At 47.1% G+C, this 21969-nt stretch overlaps 1 protein-coding gene across 5 annotated transcripts in view; it reads right to left on the reverse strand.

Annotated features, from left to right (window-relative positions):
- Positions 1–21969, reverse strand: part of LOC139418684 (dachshund homolog 2-like) — a 132914-nt gene that overhangs the window by 41718 nt on the left and 69227 nt on the right. For 3 of the 5 annotated variants that reach the window (XM_071168327.1, XM_071168326.1, XM_071168328.1), the window contains exon 3: positions 4444–4575. In XM_071168327.1, the coding sequence (XP_071024428.1) occupies positions 4444–4575 (132 nt within the window). Of the gene's footprint in view, positions 1–4443; positions 4597–21969 lie in introns of all 5 variants that reach the window. The other 2 variants (XM_071168324.1, XM_071168325.1) reach the window with 1 other exon arrangement.

Raw genomic sequence — 21969 nt, forward strand, 5'->3', positions numbered from 1 at the left:
GGGGTGTCTCCTGTTGCAGCTGTGTGGAGGAAGGAAGGGAGGGAGGAAGGGAGGGAGGAAGGGAGGGAAGAAGGGAGGGAAGAAGGGAGGGAGGAAGGGAGGGAGGAAGGTAGGGAAGAAGGGAGGGAGGAAGGGCAAGAAAAGGAAGTGTGAGATCTATCTACCCCTTCTCTTCCAGTCTTCTCTTCTCTTGTGTTTTTCAAAATGGCCGACGAGACAGGAAGGGGCTGTTATCAAACAGGCCAATCAGACTAAACAAAAGTGACACTTGCCCAGCAAAGACACGGGGCTTCAAAAGAGGAGGGGAAAAAAAGGAAAAGCGAGGTGAGCGATAGAGAGTAAAGAAGGAAAAAGTGCTGACCGGTTTGGTGGTTAGGGATTTGAAACGACTGCGCGCACACAGATCGCTAGGTGCCCACGCTTTCTCTATGAGCTTCCACTCTCTCTCTCTCGCTCTCTCTCTGTCTATCTCTCTCTCTCTCTCTCTCTACACCCACACCTGTTTTTTGCTAACTCTGCAAATCACGTGCCTGACAGACTCCAGATCCAGTTTAAATAATGCATGGGATTTCTCTTTTAACTTGTCAGTCGCAAAGGAAAAATATATCACTTCTTCTCTGATGTCATTTGTGACGGTGATTTTCCCTGACAGTACGCCATTAGACCAATGAGCCCCTTTTTTGCTGGGCTATTCTTCTCCAGTCGCCTCGACCAGAAACACATGTTCTCCCTTTAGTAATCTCTTCCTTTTCCCCCCCTTGTTAACAGGATTTCAGAGGCATATTTATATTTAAAGACACCATTTCACAGGAGCCCCTGTGCCTCTTTGCAGCTTTTCGGCTGTAAAAACCCAAAGAGTATAAACATCCTTTCAAACAGTCTCTCCGCGCCGAGAACCAACTTCTGCTCTGCACTTTAAGGAGACTCCCCAAAGTTAGACTGAGGGTTAAGCCAAATTGGTCAACTGATTACAGCGCTAAAAGAAAACGATCAAGCGTTCGTCAGCTCTCTCTCTGCCTCCAAAAGCGATGATTTCTAAGTGTTTTTTTTTTTTTTGTCTTGAGAGAGGGGTGGGGGGGGTGTCGCTGTTTGAGGAGATATGGGAGGGAGAGAGATTGAAATCGTGCCTATCTCCGCTAACGGTTGTACGCAGATAGCTGAAGGTTTTCTTACAGCCCATCCCGCACGGAGGGGAAAACGCAGATTAGCTGGCCCTTTGATGTTCTCCAAAAAAGCAGCTTGCCTTCAGAGAGAGGGAGGGGGACCAAACACAGCCCCCGGGAACGCAGGAACGAGAAAGAAACAGGGAAAGAAAAGAGAGAAGGAGAGAGAGAGGGGTAGAGGGAAAAACAGAGACATCAGGCTTTGCAGCTGTCGTCTAGGGATCAGTGTCTTGGCCGTGGAAGAGAGAACGCAATGGGTTAAAGTCGGAAGGATATCTTCTGAAGCTGTTTGTTCAACTTAAGAGACGCGATTCGCTAGATCAGATTCCAACGTCCCTGCCCCACCACCACCCACCTCTCAACAAAGCGTGCTGCAAAACCAACCAGAAACCACAAGGCCTTTCTTCCAACTCTTTTTAGGGTCAAAGTGGATGTTACTGAGATGAAGCATGCTCCCCCTCCTTCTCCTCCCCCGTCTCTCTCAGGTGCTCTGGCTCTTGCTGGTGGGGTTGAGTCAAAGTCATATGAGAAGGCAAACCTGGGGGCCCAAATTTGCGTAGGCACACTTCGGAAAAGTCTCCCCCTGCACACACACACCCCTCTGCTAAACCACTCAGGGATCCGTTTTACAGGTAGTGTGAAGTTCGTCCCTTCAAATGCCTTCTGCATGAGGGCTTAACTCACTGGCTTCTTCATTTCGGAGAATGGAGTAGCCTGCTGAATTGTGGGTGACTTGTGTGACAGTGCTAGCTGAGGCCCACTTGCACGGCAGTGTTTCACCGATCCGCTGGACAGAAAGCCAGGAAAGCCTGCTGCCTCTCTGTAGTGATTATCAGCAGCATCATTATCATCATCATTATCCCTGGTGATGTGACAGAGAGGGGCCAGCTCACCGTAGTGCTGGTGTCAGGGAGGAGTACATTAGAGGGTCTGTGACAGAGTGGGACACACAGGCACCCAGCCCTCGCTACTGACACACCCTCTTCTCTCCATCCAGCTCTGTCATCGTCGCCCAATCTCACGGCTGTCTCGTTACAATGTACTGGAGGAGATTTAACTATCGGTAATCATTTAGGTTGAGGTGTCACGTTACACCAATATTGCTACATGGCTTCATTTGATCGGGAACATCAATTAGGCTCAGCAAGACAGCGGGATTCATGGACACTTTCTGCCTGCCTACTGTCGCCAAGGCCAGCCACTCTTTTACTGTGCAAACAGCATCACCCCAAAATACAAATAAATGAATCCAGTAAATACTTTTGTAAGTTCTCTGTTTCCAGCTAGCACATGTGGTTCCTTGGAAGCTAGCACATGTGGTTCCTTGGAAGCTAGCACATTTGGTTCCTTGGAAGCTAGCACATGTGGTTCCTTGGAAGCTAGCACATTTGGTTTCTTGGAAGCTAGCACATGTGGTTCCTTGGAAGCTAGCACATTTGGTTCCTTGGAAGCTAGCACATTTGGTTCCTTGGAAGCTAGCACATTTGGTTCCTTGGAAGCTAGCACATTTGGTTCCTTGGAAGCTAGCACATGTGGTTCCTTGGAAGCTAGCACATGTGGTTCCTTGGAAGCTAGCACATTTGGTTCCTTGGAAGCTAGCACATTTGGTTCCTTGGAAGTTAGCACATTTGGTTCCTTGGAAGCTAGCACATTTGGTTCCTTGGAAGCTAGCATATTTGGTTCCTTGGAAGCTAGCATATTTGATTCCTTGGAAGCTAGCACATTTGGTTCCTTGGAAGCTAGCACATTTGGTTCATTGGAAGCTAGCACATTTGGTTCCATGTTTGGTTCCCTGACCGCTAAAATTGAATGTTTTTTAAATATTCTGAGAATGGAAGTGAACATTTATTCTGTTCTGGGAACATAGATTTTTAGTTGCAGGAAGGTTCTGAGAACGTTTTACTATGGTTCCCTGAAAGTTTTCTTGTGAGGATTTATTAACGTTCCGGGAACGGAAATTATAGGCGGTGTTTGAATAGCTTCCTTAAAGACTTTTAATAACACTGATAGCATAAGTTAACTGTTTGGAACTACACAGACAGGACACATGAAAATGTATTTACTTACGCATTAATCGTGCAAAAACATGTATTTTTTATTGTGGCACGGCGTCAGTGAGATTCAAACCTGTGATCTTCTGTTCTCTATCCATGGAATTAGTCCACTGAGCCACCAGGATGGAGCTAGCATGCCATTTTTTTTCTCTCGTTATGCTGAAGTACTGAAATTCCCACAGAAGAATGTTGTTTCTCTGAACTATTTGAGAACATTCCCAAATGTCAAACCAGTTGGAGAACGTTCCTAGAACATTACCAACATTTTTATTCAATATAACTATCTTTAAACATTTAGAAAACGTTCTGTTAAAGTAATGAAACGTTATTTTTCTCAAGTTCCTTAAATGTTCCAAGTAACTATCCTGCACCATTCCCAGAATGTTGTGGGAAGGTTGTATGCAAAATAACCACAGGACAACACACTCTCACCAAGCTCTAAGAAACATATGGTTCTCAGAACGTTTATGTGCTAGCTGGGTTTTCTTCCCTCGCAGGCCTTGTGTGTTTATATGTAAACAGTGTGAAGTATAAATAAGTGTGCACATCAGTTTGTCCTGTCTCTCTCTCTCTGTGTGTGTGTGTGTGTGTGTGTGTGTGTGTGTGTGTGTGTGTGTGTGTGTGTGTGTGTGTGTGTGTGTGTGTGTGTTTACTTGTCCCTCTACATATTCAGACTCATGTCTCTATCGGGGGCGTCTGCCGTGGCTCTGGGTGGTGATAAAGAAGCCTGTCTGCGTGGCGCCTCTATTACCCGGCCCGCCGCCACGCGCGTTGTTAGTCACACACGCTGCCATCACCGCCATCTAAATGCACGGTCAGGTCGCAGCCATTAAGGACGCCATTAGCCTCAATAAAATACGGCTAAAGCGAAAGCAACGCGAGGGCCAGAACCAATTACCTGTAGTCACGTGTGAAGCAGCCATGGAGAAAGAGACATGGCCAGTCGAAGTTTACAAGGAGACAAACCTTCCGCAGTCTCTACCTAACCTACCTCCTAGAGACGGCTAGACAGGCTATTAACACACTGGCTGTGGACTTGAACAGATACATCTGTTATTATTTGGGGGGGGGGGTAATATTTTCATTTGAGTTGACAGTCATAATACATATCTGAATGATCTTTATTATACGGGTTTTCTGTCATAATTTCCTGTTTATTGTGCCTCAATAGTTGGATGTGGTAAAAAAAATGAAAAGTACAGTATGTACGTTGCTGTGCCTCTGACCTGCGTTGGAGTTGAGCTCGTCGTTCTCTGACTCGGTCCCGTTCTGGCTGCCGGCTCCGTGGAGGTTGTTCATGGCCATCAGCTTCATCTTCTGCAGCTTCATAGCCTCGGCCATCGCTGCAGCCGTCAGCCCTGCAGGACAACACATAAATACTGTACACAAATCACACGCATACACAGCAAGGAAACACACACACACACACCTCAAATCCCCAAAAATCTAATCCAGTGTTATTGGTCACATACACATATTCAGCAGGTGGTATTGCGGGTGTAGCGAAATGCTTGTGTCCCTCGCTCCAACAGTGCGGTAGTAGCTAACGATACACGACAATACACACACATCTCAAAGTAAAAGAATGGGATTAAGAATGTCGGAGTGCTATTGACTAGAACACAGTAGAATACAGTACATACATATGAAATGGGTAAAACAGTATGTAAACATTATTCAAGTGATCAGTGTTCCATTATTAAAGTGACCAGTGTTCCATTATTAAAGTGACCAGTGTTCCATGTCTATATACGTAGGGCAGCAGCCTCTAAGGTGCCGGGTTGAGTAACCGGGTGACAGTGACTAAGTTCAGGGCAGGTTGCTGGACGGAGGCCGGTTAGTGATGGATAGAACAAAATGCCCTACAAGGTAATACATTGGCAGATGTTCATACAGTATCACTGTAATACAGGCCTTTTGCAGCTCTTTAGAGTAGAACACAACTTGGATGCTGTGTCATGCTTTTTTTAAACTCTTTCAGTCCAAGCATGTGTACTTGGTCTCCAGAGACATGTCTATAGAGGAGCCAGAGTGAGGCTTTCACTGGCCCCAGGCCTCCCCTGACCCCTCCAATCCAGGGACAGCTGAGGGGAGCTGGGGCCGCTGATGGCGGTAGGGAGGGTCCCTCCCCGTCCGTCCCAGGAGAGCACTCTCTCCCCGAGTCTCTCTAAGAAGCCCAGCTACCTTCAGCTCATCAAGGGCTCCACAGCCCCGGAAGCCATCATCACTCTGCCCAATTAGGCCCCTAATTAATTCAATTAGACGATGAAGGGACACATTAAGTAATTAATTAAATGACGACGCAATGCCTTCTTGCTTTGCCGTGATCTAAATTTCTTTGCAAATCAGGACCAAAAAAAATAGACATCTTTTTCATTTTCTCCCCAGGTTCATTCAGACAGTATATGTCACCTTGATCTAATTCATTAACGGAATCGCCTCGAACGGAATGGGAGACGTGTAAAAAAAAGAAGAAAAAAAAATGAAGAGAAAAAAAAGCTCATTCATTTATCATTTAATTTTGTTGGTATGAACATGAACACTTAAGTTACTTTCCCTGTGAAGGGAAGAGAGTCTGATCGGAACCCCATTACTCCAGCGCTGTCAAACACCAAAGGCGGAAAATTAACTGTGCCGCTCTCGTCGGCCAATGTTTCTCAATTCCACTCCACACGGCAAGGCAAATAAACCAGCAAATTATTCTAACTTGAAAAAATATAGACAGGCACAGATAGAGTGGGAGAGGAGAGGGAAGGGTAGGGGGGGGGGGGGGGTTAAGACAAATGAATCTCTGTCCTTACATTTATATTAAAAAAACAAGCCTTCTATTTTTATGCATCCCGGCCCCTCTCTTCCAAGCGTGCCTGAGGAAACAGGCGAAATGTTTTCAATAGCTACATTTAAACAAAATGTCATGATGATTGATTCATTTTATTATGAGTTCATTTTGTTGCCTAATCCCAGACAGTCAGAGGCACAGCTGCAGCAGCTTGGAGGGAAACTCAAACCTCTTCTTGAGCACTGAATTAGCTGTCGACGTGTGGCCGAGGGGGGAAACAGGAGAAAAACAGCTGACAACAACATGGAGGGAGCACGACGTCAACTCTGCTAGTGCCGTAAAAGCTTGGCAGAGCCGTCCGTTATATCAAGCCTTATTTTTTGGTGGGATTTGAGGATGCACTTGGGGGGAAAAAAATACTTGCATGCTTGAAATTCATCCTGTCATGAACTACTGTAAAGCCTTGTCTAAACAGAGAGGGCAGAGCCAGAAGGTTTAGGCGAGCTAGGACATTTTCCCATATCTGATCCTATGATCTTCTAACGCGTCTAGCCTACTAGGGTCACTGAGGATTACTGGCTGGTATACATGAAGTTGGCTTATATGGAACTACAAATTCTAATTTATGCTAAGAGTTTGTCACTCTCGTCATACAAAATCCCTTCTTATTAGAGTCTTGATTCCGCTAATTCTACATATGTAAACGTAAGTACATGAACAGGATGAGCTTGCAAGGCAAAGTAAGGTAGCAAAGCTACAAAACTCTGCTTCAATTTGAAGCAGCTGTATCGAAAAGAACACAGATCTCATCTCGTTGGCCATCACCATAAACTAAAAGTGATTGCCTGTGTCTCTGTGATCTCTCATCACTGCCTATGCTCTCTGTCAACTAACCTTCAATACATGAACAAGTCACACGGTGGATGGCCTGTTTATGCCCAGTCCAGGCCAAGTTCTCTCTGAGAAGGTAAAATGACCTCAAAGCTTATTATGCACTACAATAGTCTATAGCAGCTCTGATTGAGGTGAGAGAGAGAGGCAATCAACAACCACTGCCTAGCAGACCACATCGAGAGCATAAAATACCACAACAGAGAAAAAAACACAATCAGTGCATTGTCTTTACACATTTTTCCCCCCTCCTGATTTTACATGGAAGACGAGCCTGTGAGATCAAACAGGGAACGTAACAGTAATTGATGTTTGAGTAAAGTCACGACCCACGGAAATGGGAGCCCGCGGATGAAAGGGGAGCGGCGTTTTCCAGGGGTGGACAAACAGATTGCTTATTGTTTGCCTTTCATAGCGCTCCTCAGATGTAGAGGACCCCGGCCAGCCCCCACTTTGAGAGGGCTGGCCCTCAGAGTCAGCCCTGCCAGATGAGTGTAAGGCAGTCAGGCACATCGGACTGGACGAGCCATCCATCCTATTTTCTCTTTTCAAGCCCCATCCTCACTTTCTCTTCGCATCAGATTGGGAGGGGCCATTCTTGCGGCTAATCGTTAATCTGGCTGGGATGGTCTGGGGCGTAGTCCTACCCTGTTACCCTGGGCAGGTTACAGAGGGCCTTTGTGGTCTCTCTGGGGTCAGACACAGGCCAGAATTCCTCCCGTACATTCAGTCCTATTGGCTTTTGTCAGGCCCAACCCAACTAGGCGTCTGTTTAATTAAAGGGGGGGATACCTGGTCAGGCGGATTCCATAGAAAAAAAAGGTTAATTCCATTCTTTTGATCTTTGTAGTAGAGGTCTGACCCAGCACTGTGGCTATTGATTTTAATAAAGACGCTGGTATTTGCTGGTCCGTTTGGATATTAATTGTGCAGCAGAGACATGAATCTATGGCCACTGGAGGAAGACAGCAAAGGAATGCAGATATATTACGTTTACACAGTCCCTTGTTTTTTACTTTTTATCTTCCTGTCATTATAATCAGTACCACCTCCAGCCTTTTGGGGCCCGACGTGAAATTTGGTTAGTGCCCCCCCTCTTGGCAGTGGATACGTTTTGTTGTTGTTGCAATGTTAAACTACATTTCCTCAAATTCGGCCCATTTTGCCATGAGGTGTAGAGAAAGTGTTGCGGTTTTAAATCACATTCTCTCAAATGATTCACATTTTGCCATGACTAATGCCATGTTCATATGATATCTGAGTGAGAGTGACTTGACAAAAAACAATGGGGGCCCTGAGAGCAGGGCCCCTGAGAGCATGTCCTGCATGCCAGGTCGGGAGTTTGGTGTTGATAAAGCCTACTACTAAAAGGTTTAGATACCTGGCAAGACTACTTTACCTAGCAATAAAAAATGGTAGCTGACATGGGCTAATTGAGTGACTGACATGAGTGGAAAACTGCTGATGCACTACCAAATATTTTAACTTAGCAATTTGATTGCAAAGAAAACAAGTCTGGTCGGGCACCATGATGAACAACGTGGGACGGGAGCTCCCTCCCTCCGCGCAAAATAAGGCACCTGCACAGGCTGTACTCCACAACAATGCTGAAGAATGACAAGACAATGGGGAACAAGATCAAGAGGGAAAACTGAGACTGTTACACACTACAACCAAACAAAGGTTTGTCAAAGTGTGCCAAGCAAGTGACAGTTGTGAACATGCTGTCAACTGTTAAGGACAGTTCAACTGCCGTCACATAGACACGTATATTCATCATAATGCCGCCGTTGAATTTGTGCCGAGTTTCACGTACTATCAAGGCCACTCGGTGCTTATAGTGGTGTTTAGGATACTGATGTTTTCATCATTTGACCGCGCGTATTGGTGGTTGGTGTACTTTCATTTTGTTGCCGTTATCAAAAACAAGCTGTTGCCATGTGCCAGCACCAAACTTTTCTTGGAACAGTTCAATTTGTGTGTGTTTTCTTTTGTGTTTTTACATATAACCTACAGTATGTATCATAAACGAATGAAAATGCTATTGTGTTAAATTAAATTAAATGCAAAATCGTATTCTAATGTTACCCGAGGCCTTCATAAAACACCACCAAAACATATGACGTTTATTAATTACACTGTCAGAATGACTGAAGGGGAGGGGGGGAGGGGGGGGGGGGGTCCATCAAGGCACAGCAGTTCTAATGTTAAATTACTTTTAAGCCTTGAGACAATTGAGACGTGAATTGTGTATGTGCGCCATTCGAAACGGCGCAGTGTAGTAGGTGCCAGGTGCACTGGTTTGTGTCAAGAACTGCAACGCTGCTGGGTCTTTCCCGCTCAACAGTTTCCCGTGTGTATCAAGAGTGGTCCACCACCTGAACGACAACCAGCCGACTTGACACACCTGTGGGAAACGTTGGAGACAACATGGAACAGCATCTCTGTGGAACGCTTTCAACACCTTGTGGAGTCCATGCCCCGATCAATTGAGGCTCTTCTGAGGACAACTCCACATTAGGAAGGTGTTCTTAATGTTTTTACACTCAGTCTATATATAATATACATTATTTTTGGGGGTCGGGCCCCCTAACGGCCGCGGGGCCCTACGCGCAGTGCGTAGTCTGCGTATCGGAAGAGGCTCGGATTTTAATGCAAGGGAATATTCCATCATGAAGCTTATAACACGGACAGCAGTGCACAGCTTATTCTATCTAAAGTCCTGGGGGGGCGGACAATTCGCACAGATATCGAGTCAGTGCGTGGAGCTGCGGTGTTCATATATGTAGCAGTAGGTGTCGCAGGCACTGTCTCTCTCACTTCAGATATTCACTTAAAGGCCATTACAGGCATACAGAGGACTAGAACTCCATTGAGCTGGAAGGTCTCGCTCAAAGCTCTCTTTCGGTCCAAACAATTCCACCAGAGTGGCTTAACAATTGTACATGTGAATTCATACAAAGGAAAGGGAAGGGAAAAAAAACGGATTGCCTGTGAGAACAAGCCTGCAGAGATTGTGTTTTTCAGCCAAAATGGTGATTTGTGTTAATCTCAATTCTCAGCTGCATGCGTTATCGCATTTTACATTTCTCCTTTTCAATGGGGAGAATAACATCTTTTCTTCACTCTGACAGAGTGTCCCAGGAAAAGTATCAGATTTTGTGCGAAAGGGAAAGAGGGCAATGGGGGTTGAAGGGGGGGGCACAGACTCTGCCTTTGATTCTCAACACAGTAAATATGACCTTCCTATTCTGCGTTTTCAAGTAAACTGAGATTGCGGGAAGGACAAAAAAAAGGAAGGGGGTAGGGTATACTGTATTTAATTCACCTTTGGAATTTCCGAACAGCGGAACAAGGAGGAGACGAATGCACAACAAAGAGAGATGGCTCCGAGGCGTAATCAAACCCCCGTGCATTCTACAAAGATGGTGAGAATCCCAGAAATAGGACAAGATGGAGGTGGCTATTAAAGCCAGGATTACCTGCAGCTTGTGGCCTTGTGCTGTTCTGGACCTGAGCGGAAGACTGCTGGGACATGACAGCGTGTCCACGTTCTCCACCATACTGCGGTGTTACAATACGACATACAGTACTAGCTCTGTGCTGCCAAAACGGGCCGCGTCAGTCGAGTGTCCCGATACAGACATTCAATAAAGCCACTGGGCTTTCAAATGCAAAGCTTAGCGGAATAGAAGGTCCATCGACAGAGCTGGAGAATCTGTGAGAGAAACCCAGCCTGTTCTCCATACTGTAGTATAGCTGTTGGGAGCAGAGTGCCTTAACGAAGGCTGTAATTAGTCCTAATTAAGTCAGACCCTAATGTTGAGGCGTGCCGTTGTGGGAGAGCGCGGCGCAGTAGGAGAAGTGGGAGATGGGGGTGCCATTGTCTTGTGGGGACGCACACACACACAGACACACACACACAGACACACACACACAGACACACACGTAATGTCATATACTCTATGGATCATCAAAGATTGACCCATTGGCCCATCTCTCCACCAGACTACATGTCAATATTCTCCGGTCAGATACCAATGACAGGGAGATTTTTCAATTATACAATAATGCAATATAAAACACGTATTCATTTGATAACCTTATCTTTGATCACACATCTGTCAATCAATCACCGCTGTCTGTCTGTCGACTGTTGACATTGGCAGGGGGGTGTGTGCAGGGGACACACCAACCAGCCAGTGATTGGAGTCTTTTAACACATGAGCTGAATCTCAGATGTAGCTTTGGAGGAGTGTGAAGAGGCTGAGTCCTGGAATAGAAATGCCTGTTTGCATGACACGGGCTGGGGAGGAGACTGGAGAGGCCACCGTGTCTTCATGACCCCGACCAACCTCTCTATTTCTCTCTCTCTCTCTCAACATGCTGAAACTCTCTCAATGTAATCTCATCATACAGTACTCTGATCTTCTGTAAATTACATTTTTACATTTTAGTCATTTAGCAGAGGGGTGGGGGGTGGGGTCGCTTATCCAGACCGACTCTTAAAACTGCATTGTTGGTTAAGGTGAAATACCTGTTGTATTCGGCGCATGTGACAAATAAAATTAGATTTGACGTACAGGAGAAATTAGGGCGAAGTGCCTTGCTCACGGGCACGTCGGCAGATTTTGCACCTAGTCGCAAGTGGATTTGAACCAGCAGCCTTCCGGTTACTGGCCCAATGGTCTTAACCTCAAGGCTACCTGCCACCCCTCATGTATTGTACATGCAATATGCGACACGTTCTCACACATACTACATGTGTTAAGACTGGTGCATTTTTTTTAAAGTGTTAGTCAATTCTCATCTCTTGACGTGGTATGGAAATGAAGAACGTGTATGAAAAAAATGTGGGGGGGGTGAATATGTCCCAGTAGCAAATCCTTAAATCTTTGTCTTATGTCTTATCCCTTTAATTGTCTGCATCTAACGTTAAAGGTGAGACTTTCCACCTGCTCCTTTGTTGAACAAAAGCAGAGCCTTAACCTTTCTCTTGTCCCTTTAATTGTGTGCATGTGTGTTTGTGTGAGTGTGCACATACATGTGTTTGTGTGTGTGTGTACCCCGCCTGTACATGCATGTGTGTGTGTGTGTTTATGTGTGTGTCAGGGTTGGGCTCAATTTTAATTGAAGGCGGTCAATTCTGGAAGTAAACTAAAATGACAATCTCAACGATCGAGAAAAGGGCATTTATTTTAAGTGACTTCTCAATAAAGTGAAAAGTCGAAGCTATTTATATAGAACGTTTTCAAAATCCAGATTTTTTTACTGCCTTCAGCCCAACCATGGTGTGTGTGTGTGTAGTAGTAGGGACGCTACTCTCTGCGTCGTCCAAGTGGCCACAGGACACAGGCAATAATTAGCAGACACAGCAGCAGCAGCTTGCCGTTTTATATTCCATCAAGGTAAACTCACACTGCTAGGAGAGGAGATGACTTATATCAAACGGGAATACGCTGTTAATTAACTCCCTGCCGTAGCAATCCCTTCCTCTGTTTCTGCTATGGACTTAACCATCGCTGGCTTTCAGCACGTATCTATGTACCCCCCCCCCCCCGCCCCCCCCATGGTCTTTTTGGAAGAACGGACACAGCCTTATAAATGGCTGTTTGAATGGGAAAGTCAAGGACAATGTGAGCTCAAGCGAGAGGCTGAGGAGTCAAGTGTCTGAACTGTGCCTCCTCACTCTTAGCTGGGACTTTCTTTATCGTGGTGGGAGCCTGGTCTGGTTTGCTCGGGGAATGGGATTCGGGTTGGTACGTGGGAGTGCTGATCTGGACGTGTCATCAAACAGTGGCCCTGGCGGGGAGGTGGGCCGTGGGTGGCAGAGCAGGAGTAGATTAATAACCCTGGCTGTGCACAGGGCTGTCGTGTTCAGGGCTCAGGATGCAGCAAGGCTTTATGGGGGCCAAACCCAGCGTGTCTCCCGACAGGGGATGCCAGAGCACGACTGGGAGTCAGAAAGCCAGAAACACGTCTCTGTGTGCTTTATTGGTGTTATTGCTTTTTATAAACTGGGTGGCTCGAGCCCTGAATGCTGATTGGCTGACAGCCGTGGTACATCAGACAGTATACCACAGGTATAACAAAACATTTATATCAACTGCTCTAATTATGTTGGTAACCAGTTTATAATAGCAATAAGGCACCTCAGGGGGTTGTGGTATATGGCCAATATACCACGGCTCAGGGCTGTATCCAGGCACTCCGTGTTGCGTCGTGCCATAGAGCAGACCTTAGCCGTGTTATATAGGTCGTATACCACACCCCCTCGTGCCTTATTGCTTAATTATACACACGCAGGCATGCTTGCACATAGCACGTACGCACACGTGCACACACACCACTGTTGCATTTGTGGCCGTCTGCAGCGAGTGTAAAGAGGGAGAGGGAGCTGAGACCGGCACTGATTTCTAGGCATCCCTTTAACCCCAGGAACTCGTTAATGTTTCATGAAAAGAGCCACTAGAGTCCTCACTGGCTGACTCACAATATCACGACTTAGCAGAAATAAATGGGCCAAGTGTTCAAAGAGTAACAAGACTTTGCTCAGTGGGCAGAAAGTGAGTAGAGAGCACTTTTCTTCCCCACACATAAACCCCCCCCTCTCTCTCTCTCTCTCTCTCTCGCTCTCTCGCTCTCTCGCTCTCTCTCTCTCTCTCTCTCTCTCTCTCTCTCCCTCTCTCTCCCCCTCTCTCCCCCCCCTCTATCCCCACTCTCTCTCTCTCTCTCTCTCACTCTCTCTCTCACTCTCTCCATCCCCCTGCCCACCTCATGCGCTCAGACTTTTTATCCTGTAGGTGCCTCCCTGGAGCCCCTCAAATGGACTGGGGCAAAAAAGGAAAAGAAAAACCCACCAGCGTTCCCCTCCTTCATCTTCTGACGGCCCCCAGCCCGCATGCTCTCTACCTGTCCTTTATCCCTTCATCTCTCTCGCTCTAGCTCATTCTTCATGTCACTCTGTCCCAGTTCACTGAATTATCTCTGTGTATCTCTCTCTCTCTCTCTCCCTCTCTCTCCCCCCTCTCTCCCCCCTCTATCCCCACTCTCTCTCTCTCTCTCTCTATCCCCCCTCTATCCCCTCTCTCTCTCTCTCTCTCTCTCACTCTCTCTCTCACTCTCTCCATCCCCCTGCCCACCTCATGCGCTCAGACTTTTTATCCTGTAGGTGCCTCCCTGGAGCCCCTCAAATGGACTGGGGCAAAAAAGGAAAAGAAAAACCCACCAGCGTTCCCCTCCTTCATCTTCTGACGGCCCCCAGCCCGCATGCTCTCTACCTGTCCTTTATCCCTTCATCTCTCTCGCTCTAGCTCATTCTTCATGTCACTCTGTCCCAGTTCACTGAATTATCTCTGTGTATCTGGCTGGTCACCTAACTTATCACACACACCCGACTGCCTTTAACCGCCTACATCCACAGTTGTCGGAAGACAAAGACACTGTTCGGGATGTTTTTATACAGCAAGGAGGGGAACAATCTGCGGTGGTTGCAGTGTTTAAGGACTTTCCATAGTTTTGTGAAATCGTTTTCCCCCTCAGCTCTGCGTGGGCTTTCCTCTAGCTACTGTAAACTTGCTGGTCTGCACTTAGCTGAGCACCTTAATTAACTAGCCTTATTAATACTGCTAATTGCGGAAGAACAAAGGTTTGTACCTCCCTCCTGCTTCAAAGGCAGGCCTGGGCACATGGATCATTACAAACAGACCACCCAACTGTCCCAGAGGACTCCTGCTGTTTATTTCCCAGCTAGAAGAGCAACAAGACCCAACTTTATAGTTAACCTTGAGCGCTGTGTCTGATCTGCCTTCGATTGGACCGGGCCCCTCACCCTTTCATTCCACCTCCTTTTAACAACGGGTTCAGCAGCGTCAGAAGATGAAGGAGGGAAACGCTTGTGTTTTTTTTCCTTTTTTGCCCCAGTCCATTTGAGGGGCTCCAGGGAGGCACCTACAGGATAAGAAGTCTGAGCGCATGAGGTGGGCAGGGGGATGGAGAGAGAGAGAGAGAGAGAGAGAGAGAGAGAGAGAGGGGGGGAGTAGAGAGAGAGAGAGAGAGAGTGTGAGAGAGAGTGAGAGAGAGAGTGAGAGAGAGAGAGAGACAGAGAGACAGAGAGAGAGAGAGAGAGAGAGAGAGAGAGTGTGTGAGAGAGAGTGAGAGAGAGAGAGAGAGAGAGAGAGAGAGACAGAGAGAGAGAGAGAGAGAGAGAATGCAAACACGAAGAAAGTGGACGGAATGTGTGCATTATCCACCGGCAGCTCGTTTGCGTACAGCACGAGATGCGTGCCCCCCTTTCCGTGACTTATTGAATTGATTGCTAACATAACCAAATTACTGGTCAAGTTGTAAACCCCAAAATTCCAAAATATACTTATTTTTTCAAAGAAAGCCATTTGTTAGTCTTTGGGAAAACATGTAAAGGAAGCAGAGAATGGAAGAAGGAAAAACACAGAGGAAAAATGAGTGAGCCATGCATGATGATACTCCTGGCATCTGAGAGGGGGTAAGTCTGTCCAAACGGCTCTAATGTGATTGATGAGCACAGCAGTCTCCCTCCCTCCCTCTCTCTGTCTCGCTCTCTCACTCTCTCTCTCATACACCCCCCCACCCGCTCTCTTTCTCTCTCCCATCATTGGCTCCTCCACTCCTAACTCTCACCTCCTCTGGCTGACTGGAGGGAGAGAGAGGAGAAGGAGAGGGGTTTGGGAAAGCAGGCAGACAGACAGACAGGCAGAGGCACTCCTAGTGAAAACAGGGGGGGGGGGGGGGGGGGCGCACACTGGAGCCGAAACAATAGTGACAGGCGCACTGGCTGGGGGTTTGCTGGTCGGATTAGCTCCAATAGCCATAATAAATGAAACAAGAGGATGAAATAAAAACAAGTCCACACTGACTGAAGGCTGGGCTTATGGGAAGTGGCAGCTCCACTGGCCCCCAGGCTCTGAATTAGTTTTGCCACTCGATAATTTGACTGATTCACTTGAGTGGCCGGAGAGGACGTTTTTTGGGCCTGATCTCGGTGTAATCGAGTAACCTGGCTGGTGATTACCCCACGGGCGCACAGGCTCTGGACGGGGACCTGGGACAGAGGAGAGGAGAGACAGGTGGAGGAGAGCGAGAGAGGGGCTGCCCTGGCTGGCGGACGGCTGGAGCACAGAGCTCAGAGCAGGTAGCAGCAGTACTTGTTGGGCCCAACACTTGCACGGTCACTTAACTCCTCTCACGTCACTGCTTCATGCCTCAGTTCTCCTGCCTGGCCTGGATTAGATATCTCCCCCTATCTCGCCAGATGTCTCCCATAAGAGTGTGTTGCGTGCGTGCTGGTACATCTATGTGCGCATCCATTCTCTATGCGTGCACGTGTGCATGTGTGAATGTGTGTGAGAATAAAGCTGTGTTTGCATCTGCCCAGCAGAGGTCTCAGTAAACTCCAGATGAGTGGTGTGATAGTGGGACGGGACAGGAGCCTACTGGCTCTTCTTTAACAACGAGAATGAGGAGGCAGGGGGGATTTTCTCCTGTGTAGAGGCAGCCCAGGAATCTGTCAGAATCACTGCAGAAGATGGAAGGGAAGGGAGGGGGGGGGGGGTGCACTGCTGCCTGTGCACTGCAGTTGAAGGGTAACCTTTACTTAACCTTTCATATGTCGAAAGCACATTTCGCCACTGACTTATTAATTTGGACAAGGTCGCCTTTTTTCCCCCTTCATTTTAATACCAGATTAGCGGCGCCAGATCGTGAACTTTGATGTGGAAAATGTGCAGATGAGGGCAACTCTCTGGGCCACCGCGTAAAAATTAGCAGGACTTTATTGACGTGCTATTGACAACAACAACAAAAATTCTAAAGAGGAGAAATGTCAATGCTTGCTACACAAGAGTAACAAGCAGAGTAAGCACTAAAATGTTCATTTACATACGACGCTGTCAAAATGAATAATAGAAGGTGCTGGATGCTGGTTTTCTTCTGCCCTGTTCAGGGAGCGGGGTTGATGGAACTGGCTGGCTGCGTAAAGGGCAGATGTCTGTCCCCAAAACCCCACTGCTGTCCTTCACGGAGAACCACACTGCTGTGTTCCACAGAGACACACACACTTCTTTCCTTCACAGAGAACCCGACTGCTGTCCTTCACAGAGAACCCACGCTGCTGTGTTTCGCAGAGAACCACACTTCTTTCCTTCACAGCAGATGCTATTTTAGGAATGTGACGGGCTTCACCATGCTTCCCTAATTGTATATAGAAAGCTGATGAATATATTCCTAGACATGACGAGGAAGACATGACCTGTATAACTTATACTTACACACCTTATCCGTGATACAACTTTTTTTTAATGGGGAAAACATACATTTTTTTATTTTTTTTTAAAGTCCATTTCCTTACATGTTTTTTTTATAGTCATGCAAAAACATGAACAAGTTTGCCTTCCTGCCCTGAGTAAACAGTAACACCAAAATCATTAACATCCTCTGTGTGTGATTTAAGGATTATGTCATTAACGAGAATCAAACTTTACCAAGATTACTGTAAAGTGATCTCACCCCAGGGTGACCACACGGTCTGCCATTACAGAGTGAGGGGAGAAGGGCACAGAATTACACAGAGCTAATCCCACCCGCACAACCTGGGGATTATTTCACAGAGTAGGAGATGATTTTACAGAGTAGGAGACGATTTCTTTTCTTAAGAGGCTTTTGCAACCTTTATGGAATGGGGAGCAGCCTTCATACAGACAGTATGTAGCCTGCAGCGACAACGACACACACACACACACACACACACACATACACACACACGGGCCTGAGCGTGAGTCACTGACTTCAAACTGTCACTCATCTGGCGTCCCCTAATTAAGTGTCTAATTATAGAGCTAATGCTGGCGACTGCAGCCACGATAAAGAGGACATGATGGCTACAGCAGACATACACAAACACACAGGGACACACACACACACCACCACCACAAGTTGGTGGGCTTCTCTGTGGATTCAAATCAAGGAATTACGTTTGAGTGACAGCATGAAGAAGAGAACTAGTCCTCACTACAGTGTGACCGGTACTACCATTTTAATGTTACCTCAAACCTCTATGGTGAACAGACAATCCTGCACTGTATGTTCGCAACCCACTTCCTGCCCGGGGTAAGGGCTCGACACACAGCATAACTAGAAGGTGACTAACATTGGCTGGCTGAACGAGACACTGCTAGGGTGCAATGCCAAGGGTTTGGGGGGGGGGGGGGGGGGGGGGGGGGGGGGTCGGGCCAGGAGGTTCGGGGAGACATACTGGGCAACCCTGGGGTGTTCAGTATCTCTATCAGGTCATGAATGAGATACAGGAGGTGCTTTCAAATGTCACGATGAGAAGGAAAGTGCATCAGATAAGCTCATTAGGAACGAGTCAGATCGGGGCTCTGCATTCATCTGCACCACGGGGCAAACGTTTCACCGAAAGGAAAAAGAAGAGAGCCGCTCAGCTCGTGTTTTCGATCCTGTCCCTGCTCTGCAGATCAATAGGAAAAGTCAAGGAGAAGCAATACGGATCCACAAAAGAGAACCACTGACTCCTGCATTTAAAAGAGGGAGGAAAATAAGTACTTAGTGATTTGCTTTGCATTGCGTGCAGCGTTTCTCCCTGTACCACTGGGCTCTCTCTCTCTCTCTCTGATCATAACCTCTTTGTTTTTACAGTCTCCTCCTCATTAACCAAGCCCATCCTGATCATTCCTGAGAGCACGTTTCCAGACAGCCAGATCACTGGAAATACAAATGAAAAGCCCCCCCCCCCCCCTTCCTTCTCCACAGATCCTTCATTAAATACGGATTGGGGGCCACCCACCTACGTCGAGGCCTGGTGTTTAATTCTGCTCTGTGCGTTGGCAGGCGTGCGTCTCAGGGCCCCGGCTCTTTATCACAGGGATTTACAGACCCTCAGCGTCTGGCCCTCTCTCTCTTCTTCTCTCTCTCTCTCTATTTCTCTCTCCATCTCATCTCTCCCTTCCCCTCTTCCTCTCGCTCTTCCTCTCTCTCTCTCTCCCTCTCTCAGTATTTCTGTAACCCAGGACTCATAAACAAGGCCATGGGAGAGCAGAGTCAATGACGCCAGTGGGCCCCAGCCTAAGGTAGGGTACCAGGCAGGTACGGACTGGCCATAGGGCAAATAACTGATGGGCTGGTCCATCTTTAGCCGAGTGGGCCAGTCTACAGTAAATTGTTTATGTACCCTATCATTTAATGCAGAATGACCCTAATTCAGTCAATAAATGGAGCTAGAATTCCTGGGCCCGAGAAGCTAAAGGTTGGCCTTGGTCTGACAATGATGATGATGAAGACTGTGACGGAGGTGACAAAGATCATGTTTGTGCCACGTGGGTCTTCTCTCAACAGCGGTCCTTGAGGTAGCCCTCCCAAGAAGGAGGAAGGCATGGATTAGGATAAATGTTGAGCACACAATGCTGGCTGGTTTACACCCTGATGCCCCCCCCCCCCCCCCCGCCAGTTGATATCTATATTCCTGGCATCGCCTGGCTCCACTTCTCTCTCCCTCTCTCTGAAAGGCCTCTGTTCATTAGCATGCGCGAGGGCCAGGCTAGCCCATATGTCACTAAATAGAACCCCATGTTTAATTTATCCTCGGTTATTCTACTCAGAGACTTTAACCCCTTCAGGTGAGCGCGCGTCGAGCGAGGTACTGCCAAGCCCGAGCAGAGCATGCAAAAAAACTAACCAACACACAGGGAAACAACGTCGAGACTGACACAGAATCAGCCAATACGGCGACCTGGGTTTGAGGAGAGGTCAGAGAGCAATGCTACCGCACTGTTCCAGGAAGTCAGGAGCGAGTGCCGGGGTTCGCTGTCAGAACTTTGCCGTGCGATTAAGAACATGGACATCCTACATTTACTGTGAGATGACCGTACTGCAATCTGTTCACTTGTATCAGCCAGGTAAAAGTGATCAACGCTGCAAGACAACAGTGGAGTATGGCTCTGGGTAACTGTGATTCAGAGGAAAAGAAAGGCGATCCAAAACAGTAGTTAAATACTATTTGTCAGAGTGAGGCCCAGGGAAGAGGTTGGAGTAGGAGGCCCTCCTCCCAAGTTTGGAGGGGAGAGGGGGGGAGGGGGGTTAAGCAGATGGAGGACCAGTCCCCGGTGGGACATGTCATTCATCAAAGTCACCAGGACGGCCTGTTTTGTTTTCAGAGGGAGAGAGAGAGAGAGAGAGAGAGAGAGAGAGAGAGAGAGAGAGAGAGAGAGAGAGAGAGAGAGAGAGAGAGAGAGAGAGAGTGAGAGAGAGAGAGTGAGAGAATGAGAGAGAGAGGCAGGTGGTTCTACTTGGGGTTCCGTGACAGCCTGCATGACACACACAACATCTTTCCTGTCTTCATCTCCTGCTCTGCAAAAAGTGAAACCACAGTTTAACACCTAAAACTCCTTAATAACCTATTGGGAGGATTAAAGGAGCGAGAGAAACACCATCACACACCTCTCTGGCTCTGACAGCTCACTCTCTCTCTCTCTGTTCCTCCCTTCATCCCTCTATCTCTCCATCTCCCCCCCCCCCCCCCCCGACCCAGATTGCTCCAGCAGTGTAGTCAGAGGCGGAAGTCACGCTTTACATGATGACTGTACTGTGTAGTGAGGATGGAATCATTATGCCTGCTGTCGGAGCTCCTCCCCTCCTCTCTCCGGCGTGCCAGGGGCTTAGGATGTTTCTGTCAACAGCATTCCAGGAAACCAAACGCTCCAACAAAGCCCACAACACGTTGGTTTTGCTTTTGCTCGGTGCAACACCCCCCCCCCCCCCCCTCCCACCACCAGTGCGCTGACTCTAAACACGAGAGGGGAAGCTTTGAGAGTGAAAACCAGTATTCCCTCATGAATACTTCTTCTTTCTGTTCTTTTCTTCCCGCTCACAAGGTGACGCTGAGCAGTGAAGTACAAAACAGAACTGCAAACAACCACTGGGGGGGGGGGGGGGGGGGGGGTACAGCTTGAATAAAGCTTGCTCATTTGTACAGATAATTATCGCATTATATGTTAATAACAAAACAAATGATTGCTAGTAACTGAATGACAACTCCGATACAAAAACTGCTTTTTGACGTCTTCTGCAAAATGTTTCTACTGAAATCGGAATATATTGTTACTGCTGACTGTGTTGTCGCATACGGCGGATAGACGCAGGGAAACGTGTTTTTTTTTTTACAGGGTCAGGCATAGTAGCACGGCGCCGCTGGAGAAAATCAGGGTTAAGTGCCTTGCTCAAGGGCACGTCGGCAGATTTTTCACCTTGATGGCTCGGGGTATTCAAACCAGCAACCTATTGGTTACTGGCTCCAACGTTGTCAGCGCTAGAACTACAACTGCTGCTGCTATCACCTTCCTGTCAAAACCTCAAGTATGTTCATCAAGAAGCAGTGAACGCAAACTTCTACAGGGTCTCGAATCCATTCAGGATTCACGAGGACGATACCGTATTCATGTTAGGTATCTAGAGTGCCTTCAGAAAGTATTCCTATTCCCTAGACTTCGTCCACATTTTGTTGTGTTACAGCATGAATTCAAAATGGATTAGATATACTTTGTTTCTCAACCATCTACACACAATACCCCATAATGACAAAGTGAAAACTTGTTTTCATAAAATTTTGGCCAATTTAATGAAAATGAAATGCAGAAATATGACATTTACATAAGTATTCACAACCCTGTTAGAATCACTTTTGGTCTTTCTGGGTAAGTCTCTAAGAGCTTTGCACACCTGGATTGTACAATATTTGCACATTATTCACATTATTATTATTGTCAAATTGGTAGTTGATCATTGCTAAACAGCTATTTTCAAGTCTTGCCATAGATTTTCAAGCCAACTGATGTAAAAACTGTAACTAGGCCATTCAATGTCTTCTTATTAAGCAACTTAAGCAACAATAGGTTATTGTCCTGATGAAAGGTGAATTTGTCTCCCAGTGTCTGTTGGCAAGCAGACTGAACCACGTTTTCCACTAGGATTTTGCTTGTGCTTAGTTCTATTCAATTTTTTTTTTTTTTATCATTGACGATTACAAGCATACCCA

This window comes from Oncorhynchus clarkii, chromosome 10 (assembly GCF_045791955.1).
Source record: "Oncorhynchus clarkii lewisi isolate Uvic-CL-2024 chromosome 10, UVic_Ocla_1.0, whole genome shotgun sequence".
NCBI lineage: Eukaryota > Metazoa > Chordata > Actinopteri > Salmoniformes > Salmonidae > Oncorhynchus > Oncorhynchus clarkii.